The following is an 8,561-nucleotide window of genomic DNA, read 5'->3' on the forward strand; positions in this document are numbered from 1 at the left end:
TCTCTCTCTCTCTCTTTTTCTCTCTCTCTCTCTCACCGAGTTAATTGTAAATATGCATATATATATATATATGCATACATGTGTGTAATATACACACATATATATATACCTCGCTCTTTGTTTTAGGTGTATGTGTGTTATATATAGATATATGCGATCACAGAACACGTATAGTTCGCGTGTAATAGTTTTTTCTTTTTTTTTGTGCCACGTTCTTCGTGTATATGTGTGTTTCTCATGTATGTGTGTGTGTGTTTACATGTTTGTGTTTATCTTAACGATCTATTATAAGAATTTGATTTGTTTAAACAGCCTCTCCCTCCGTTCTTCTCGCACACAACACTACGACGACACCGAGCGACGTTCTCTCGCTAAATCGCAATGACCCTCCCGCAATCAATTGTGTCGCGGAAGGGACGGGACTCCGTCTGACGTGCGTCGCGCTCCCCTCTTTCTCTTTCTCTCTCTTTTTTTTTCTTTTTTTTTTTTTAATCCCATTCCCCTCTTCGTTAAAACGCTACGCCGAAGGTATGAAAATTCGTTGATAAGCGCCCCGTAAGCGTCGGGGCAACGACAGATTGGATTGCGCTCACGTTTGGTTCTTACAACAAATAGAGTTTCCGTCACACCGCACGACCTGGATATAAATCCGCATACTTTCCGATCCATTTTCTTCTCTCGTTCTCACGAAGCGAACGTGAATGAATTTGCTTGCCTTCTTCGAGATAGCCATCGTCAATCGATTTCTCTTTTCTCGCGCAAAGATCGACGCAAACGCAGCGGATGCGGGAACGACGTCGATGTCTTTGTCAACCTTTTTTTGTTTTGTTTGTTTTTTTTTTCTTTTTTTTTACGAGCTTTACAATAAACTTCCTCCGCGATACGCGATCGCTCTCTTCATCTTTCTGCGTCGACTTTAACCCTCCTCCCATCATCATCGACAAACTGTAAAACGGTATACTAGAATCCGATCTGTGTATTTTCTCGGTGTTTGTTTATCCTCGATCTCGAAGACGGAGAAAGTTCCTCCAGATGGGCGGGGAGGGGTTAAAGAGGAAATTTTCTTTTTCTCGCGACGCTGTCTATCTCTCTCTCTCTATCTCTCTTTCTCCGGGTTCACAGCTAAACAACAGCGGCGTTATTTCATCGGTAAATAAACACAGCCAATAGGCATTGCTTCTCTCCGCGGTTGCTTGCGTGCCACGCCGCCTTGCGGGGCTCAAAGCGCGCTGTACGCGCACGCACACGACCGCGGATCGTCCTACAATCTAAGGTTTACTTCGACACACGCGTATGATGAATGATAAATAGGTACAATTCTTTTTTTTTTTTTTCTTTCATGTTTATATATATAGCTTTCCACGTTTTCGCGAGATAGAATTCATCGAAATGAAACAACGTTCAAACATGATACATGTACGTGTGTGTGTGTATATATATATATATATATATATATATGTATATATATGTGTGTACATATACATATATATACATGTACATATCTATATATATGCTTTGTATATATACATGTATACATATATGTATGTACAGCGCGAAAGACAATTTTCTCAACCCGTTCGCGCGGTTCGACGCGCTGTGTGTGTGTGTGTATGTGTGTGCGCGCGCGTGTGTGTTGTCCTCGAGCGATTCGACCGTTTTTTGGATAACACACACGTGGATAACTTCGACGGTGTGCGCGCGCGCGCGTAACGAGAAAGTTTATTCACGAGCGAGTCTGAATAAGAATCGCGACAAAACGAGCGAATTCAGCGTTTAATAAAAACGGAGGTTTCTTAAAAAGAAAAATCTTACGATTAATTTTTCCACTTCTCGACACAGGTGTGTTACAACAAAAAAAAAAAAAGAAAAATAAAATAAAGAAGAAACGAAATACCATATACATCGCGCGGGGTGCTACGATTTTACGGTCTGCCCTGACATGGGACACGCAAATGCGATGCGAAACGATTGCGTAACGCAAACGCAATTAAAACGGGTGAGTATATGTGTGTGTGTGTGTGTGTGTGTGTAATGTAACGTGTGAAGTTACAAGCGCGGCGCGAAAGCTTCTAACAGGCGAGAGCAACTTTATTTTTGTTTTAACAGATCTGAAACGTAAACGAAACGCACAAATAACAGTCTGCTACGATGTCGAACGTAGAAAAATACAAGTGTCTATGTACAAAACAAATTATAAATCTCTCTCTTCCTTCATCAAATCCCCGTCTTACTGCCTATTTGTTCAACTTTCTTCTTCTTTTCTCCTTCTTCTTCTTCTTCTTCTTCTTCTTCTTCTTCTTCTTTTTCTTCTTCTTCTCTTTCTTTTTCTCTTCTCTTGAACACATACAAAGAAGCACTCAATCACCCCATCGTTACGGACTGTAATCCATATTGCGCGAGTGGGACAAACGCGCGACAACCGGCGTGTTCGTGAGTAAAGTTTGATGAACAAAGACGTGTTTTATATAGTTCGTCAATTGAAACGCCAATGAAGAATCGTGTCGAGAGCGCAGTTAAAACGATCCAAGCATTGCGATCCCTCGTCTTTTCGTGGATAAATCTTTTCTCATCATCTTCTTCTCCTCTTCAATTCTCCTCCTTCTTCTTCTTCTTCTTCTTCCTCTCTCGCGGTTTCCCGTTGAAAAAAACATTGCGATTGTTCTCTATCGCCGCGATTCGTAAGTTCACAATGAAAAAATCGATCTTACGACGGCGCGTACATATGTATATACATATATATATATATATATATATACATATATATATGTATATATATACATATATGTAATATGTGTGATGTTCCGTATGAGACTCAAGGCTATCGTGTTTCCTTTCTTTCCGTGCCCGCGAGAATTCCGTGGCACGGAACGTGGCGCGAGAAAACAAATCGACAAACTACAGACTGACAGCAGACAGACGAGGAGACGACGTTAAACTCCCGCTTTAGGTCATGTACCGCATCACGGCACGAAGGGCATACAACAGTTCCGCTTGCATGCGAGCCTCTAGAATCATCAGGTTCACGTGGACCTGGAAAAAAACAGTACAAAAGTCACGAATACGTAACGTTACACGCCCGACCGTTTTTTGTTTTTTTTTTTTTTTGTTTCGTCAGGTCGAAAAAAAAAAAGACGCGCCTGTTTCGAAAAGATCACGCAGCTGATTTCACAAGCGACACGCGAGTACTAATCTTAATTTCTTATCACACACAAAAATAGAGGAGCTATTTTTAGCCGAACTTGTATTTTTAATGTATTTAACACACTTTTTATCTTTCTTCCTCGACGTCTATTTGCATGAGTCGTTGTTTACTTTAATTTAAAAATTTTGAAAGATTTAACTTTGTTTTTTTTTAAAGAAGCCGAAAATATTGACTTGTAACACAATATTAATCTGTAATATATTTAACCGGTAAAATTAAGAGACGCATATAATAAAACATCACATCGTCGCCTCGTTATATATCTTTTTGGAGAATAATTATTTTCTGCTATTTAAATTTTCTTAGTTTTTAATCAAATTTTATTTTTCGATCGAATAAACATACCTTTTCGCTGTGTTTGAACTCCCTCATAACGCGATCGTAATCCTTTTTGGTGACGCGCTCCGGATAACAGACGGCGCTCTTGATGAAGGTCTTGAGGCTGCGCTCGAGCAATTGATTCACCTCGTTGTAATCGTAATCGTCGTGTCTAATGCCAAACATGCACTGTATGTAGTTCCATATGGCACGTCTGAAGCGCGACGTGTCGACCTTGTTGTGCGTACCCATGGTGTAGTACGTCAAGTTGTATGCGGTCTTGAACTTCTCGTCGAGGAGATTGCCAACGTCGTTGTACAGACGATTCGCCAGCGAATAACCGTGAACGTCCCAAGAGTAGTCCTGGACGCGGAAAGTTGGTATATCATTTAACTGACCGCGCTGTGAAAGGACGAAGAAAATCATATTAAAAAGGAGAGAGAAAAGATGATATGAGACAGCCGAGAGAAGGTCGCACAAAAATCGCCGAGATATCGAGAAACGAGAAAGAAAAAAAAAACAAATACCTACTTGATGTAGGAAAAAAAACAATAGAAACAGAAATATAAACACGAGAGGATTGTGTTCGAAAGAGAGAGAGAGAGAGAGAAAGAGAGAGAGAGAGGGATAGAGAGAAAGAGAGAGATAGAGAGAGAACAACGTTTTATATGATCTTGCAAATTAACGCGCCCGTCGTTGGTAGTTGCTTCAAATCGGCCAATATATGTTTGTCGTCGCGGTAAATATTCATAGTAACTGAGGCGAGAACGGAGCGCGAGCGAGCAACCGGTTTAAATATTCATGGATGAGCTACACGGCTCGAAATACCGTCATTACTAAGCGCACAAAAACAAAATTGTATATTCCTTCGCCTCGCTGCTGAATAACATTATAATAAAGTCATGAGAGAATAAGATGAACATAGCTGGAAACGTTAATATAAATCGATAAATTTGACCAAGATACTGTAAGATACTGCGTTTTATTTTTACAGTTAGTCGCTAACCAATATTTAATATAAATTGCAGAGAGAGAGAGAGAGAGAGAGAGAGAGAGAGAGAGAAAGAGAGAGAAAGAGAGAGAGAGAGAGAAAGAGAGAGAGAGAAAGAGAGAAAGAGAAAGAGAAAGAGGAAGAGAGAGAGAGCACCTCACCTTGGCGAAATCCTGATAGATGAAGGTGGGATCCTCGATGAACAGACCGATGTCCGAATCGAGGACCGAACTACTCCTCTGCGGCGCCGCTGCCAGCTCGGCCGACTGCGTCTCGACGGTCTCGAATCTCTTGGACAGTTCCTCCTGCGTGATCTGATTCGACTCGGATTTCTCCGAGAGACGCTTCATACGTTCCATCAGAGTCTCAACTCCGACTTCTTGCTCGCCGACTATGCTCGGCGACGGTGGCGGCGACGGTACGTTTTCTGTTGAAACACGCGGTTTAACGTGAATCCCGATTCATTAGAATCTGTCTGTCTAAAATGTCTTTTCCTCGGTGCAAACACCCGAGAAGATACTACCGACGTACATTATAAAATTTGTATAAAAATGTTATATGTACGTACCAGTCTTTCCCTCACCGTTGGGAATCTTCTTGGGACTGGTGGAGAGTTTGTCTTTGGCAGGTGGTACGTTACTACTATTATCCTGAATGTTCTCTTTGTAGTGGTGCCCGGTCACGTTGTCCAGTTCCTCGTTAATTCCGCAGGAAAACACGAAAGACGAAAGTGAGTGGAAGTGAGCTAACAGAACTATCGCGTGGACGACCTCGGCCAGGGACCAGTTGTCGTCGCCTTTAGTCAATTTCTGAAATCAGAATTGCGGTTACATATCGCGAGAAACACATTCGTGATTTATTTTCTCGCTAAATAAACGAGAAAATAAAAAAATAAAAAAAAAAGTCTCACCTCTATGTGCGATTTATTCAAAAGCCACGGTCTATGGGCCAGGATCTTGTTGATCTCATAGAGATCTTGCAGCTTCCCGGGGATCGATCTCAGGCCTTGAAGCCACAAGGGGTCACCACCCTGATAAAGGAATTCTCCCTTTTGCAGGTTTATTAGGTAGCTACATTGGTGCCTACCCGCGGCCTGAAATCATACAAGGAAAAAAATGACGTTGAATCAACACAGCGTCGGTTTTAATTGAAAACACATCCCGTTGATCAATATTATTGCATCACACGCAACAGATAAACACTTATTGCTCGGAGACATTAAATTAAATTAATCGCATATGCAATTTGAATGAATCATTTATTTTGTTTTTTTGCGGCAGCTCGTGACGTCGATTGAAGCAAGTCCGTTTTTTTTTTCTGCGCATCCAAATAAATTCTCAAGACTATCGTCACTTTTTGTCAGACATTCTGGTTTTTATCTAAGGGATAAACTTCTGATATTCTTAAAAAAAAACTTTTTCTCTCTTATCGAACACACACAGTCGAGAAAAGTTCTTTCTTAAAGTTCTCGGCTTTCAAGTAGTGAAAAAATTCATGATGTAAACGGGAGAGATAGAGAGAGAGAGAGAGAGACGAAGGAGACTTTTGTTTACAAAAGTGTTTCTCTCGCATCGCAAAATACGCGTTTCTCAACGGGTGTCGTATATATTTACATACGCGTCGCGCGCACAAACAATGACACAACATTAAATTACAAGTCTAATCAAAATGCGCGACATAATAAATCGATTGACTTAACCGCGACGATGTCGGGCGCGTTGATGACGGTGCAACAGCCTCTCGCGCGATCTCGATTATCAAGGGCTCGTCTCTCTTTCTCTCATCGGGCTGCGCGATGTAGAAAAACTCGGGAATTGTGCGCGGAATTAGCTCGCTCGATCAAAAAAAAAAAAAAAAAAAAAACCCTCGTCGTCGATAAGATACTCTCGTAATAATAGAGTTAAGCGCGGAATAAAACTCGCGCGAGCAATTTTTATCCCGCGAGGAATTTTTATTCAAATGCCTTTTTGTGTGGTAGCGCGCAGTGGCGTCTATTACGCGCACGTGTCATATCACTGCACGTGTGTGTGTGTGTGTGCGCGCGTGTGCGATAAACGGTTGGATTTACAGTTCTACAAATTTTTTTTCGCGTCGATATTGGCTCGAAAACTCCTCCTCACGCGCGCGAGAGAGAGAGAGAGAGAAACGCATGCGCCGCGTTTTCCAGTTACAAATTTTAATCGGCAGAACGCGAGCCTGAAAAGTGATGGATGCGTCGGTGGAGCGCAAAATTGCACTGCGAGGTCGCGCGGCCGGCCAATATCGCGCGTTATCACGCGCGCGCAATCCCTTCCTCTCCAGCACGTGTCAAACAGCACATACCGTTTCCGCATTAGACTTAATTCTACATTCCACAATAAAATAATAAAAAAAAAATAGCATGACTTTTTTTTGTCGATACGCCAAGTGCGTTGGGCGAGAGAGAGAAAACCAGAGAAAGAGATAACGAATTCGTTAAATAAAAACGACGAAATGAGACAAACGTCAAAAAAACAAACAAACAAACAAAATCAAAAACGGCTGACAAACAGCGAGAGAGGAATTTTCTTTGACTTGATTCGGGTTTGTTTGCGAATAAGAAATGGAGATTTTGCACGAAACAGCGGATGCAGCGCGATCCTTACAATACAGATCTGATCGATCATCGTCGTTGGAAGGGATGCGATAATATCGCGGCGAAGAGAGAGCGAACGAAGCGAAAAAAGCGCAGTGACGGGGCAGAAAAGAAGATGGAGAAACAGAAAGAGAGAAAGAGAGAGAGAGAGAGAGAGAGAGAGAGAGAGAGAAGATGAGAAAGCGCGACAGAGTACGCGACTGTGAAAACACGTGTTCGCAACGAGAACTACAAATCGATCAATTCAAGAGTCGCGATAAACGATAAGGGGATCCGCAAATACATCTTCGCTTGTTGAAGAATATATAACAGACTTTCCGAGAAAATAGAAGTTAAAGCTACTCCGCGCCACGTACGGGGTGTCTCAAACTTTTTTACAAAAAAGTCACGTGCCGTTTTGCAAAATTCGCATTTAGTTTAAATAAATCAAAATGTTAATTAATTAATTAATATCTCAAATCAAACTGCAGTGCGAATTTTCCAAACTGACACCTGACTTTTCTGATCTATCGATCATGTGAAAAAATTTTCGAACAACCCCGTGTGTATATTAGTCGACATATTTTCTATAAATAAATTTCACATTTATCTGGCGATTAAATCTATTCGAACCGCGAGCATTAGCGATAAGAAAAAAAAAAAAAAAATATACACGCTGCAATTTTAAAAGACAGCGACGCACTCGTCGCGCTTATCGCCATTGAGATTGAATGGGTAAAAAATTGCGAGGCATCGCGTATATTTCTATCTTATCGTGTGTGATCGCGATCGCGACAACCAGATCTGACGCTAAATTCGTCAATTGTGGTAGTTTACGCGAAATATTATCGTATATCATACGGGACACACGATTCTGTGTATCGCGCGGACATTGGCGAAAAACAATTATTGCGCAAAATAAAATAGTTTATATTTTTTTTTTTTTTTGGTTTTTCCCGTATCCGCGGCGTAAAATAATTTGACGATACCGAAGTTTTGTTCGTTCCCCCCCCCCCCGGAGACTATCGCGACGCGGGGCAATTAGGGAAGATGATAAAACACTGAAAAACATAATGCACGTGTTATCGCGACAAAAACAAGTATGACAATTTTATATCGTTTTGAACGGTTACATATATTTCTGATTATTTTATTGATCAGAATTTTTTTAAGCCTATATAAAGTTAATTAAGAACAATTAATTAAGAACAAGCCAAGGAGAGATAATGAATACAACGAGAGAGAAAGAGAAGAAGAAAAAAAAAGAGAGAGAAAGAGAGAGAGAGAAATGTTTACCGGTAGAAAGACTGTTTTTCAGATATCAGTAGTACGTGGGCACGTATGGCGCGTCAAAACAAACCCCCTCCACCTGGCCCCCCCACCACTTCTGGCGCCATTGCCCCACCACGGTGGATTTCCCCCACCACGGTGGATTTCCCCCTCCCTTGGTGGTGACT

At 41.4% G+C, this 8,561-nt stretch overlaps 1 protein-coding gene across 4 annotated transcripts in view; it reads right to left on the reverse strand.

Moving 5' to 3' along the window:
* Positions 1 to 843: 843 nt before the first annotated feature.
* LOC109859330 (sestrin homolog) overlaps positions 844 to 8,561 on the reverse strand; it is a 171,636-nt gene continuing 163,918 nt past the window's right edge. For 3 of the 4 annotated variants that reach the window (XM_020437488.1, XM_020437496.1, XM_020437512.1), the window contains 5 exons: positions 5,422 to 5,604; positions 5,080 to 5,320; positions 4,673 to 4,938; positions 3,548 to 3,922; positions 844 to 3,030 (listed from right to left, as the gene is read on the reverse strand). In XM_020437488.1, coding sequence (XP_020293077.1) covers positions 2,944 to 3,030; positions 3,548 to 3,922; positions 4,673 to 4,938; positions 5,080 to 5,320; positions 5,422 to 5,604 — 1,152 coding nt within the window. In that variant the 3' untranslated portion in view covers positions 844 to 2,943. The remainder of the gene's footprint in view (positions 3,031 to 3,547; positions 3,923 to 4,672; positions 4,939 to 5,079; positions 5,321 to 5,421; positions 5,605 to 8,561) is intronic. The other variant, XM_020437504.1, reaches the window with a different exon arrangement.

The sequence above is a fragment of the Pseudomyrmex gracilis genome, unplaced genomic scaffold (assembly GCF_002006095.1).
Source record: "Pseudomyrmex gracilis isolate BER0280 unplaced genomic scaffold, ASM200609v1 scaffold_7, whole genome shotgun sequence".
NCBI lineage: Eukaryota > Metazoa > Arthropoda > Insecta > Hymenoptera > Formicidae > Pseudomyrmex > Pseudomyrmex gracilis.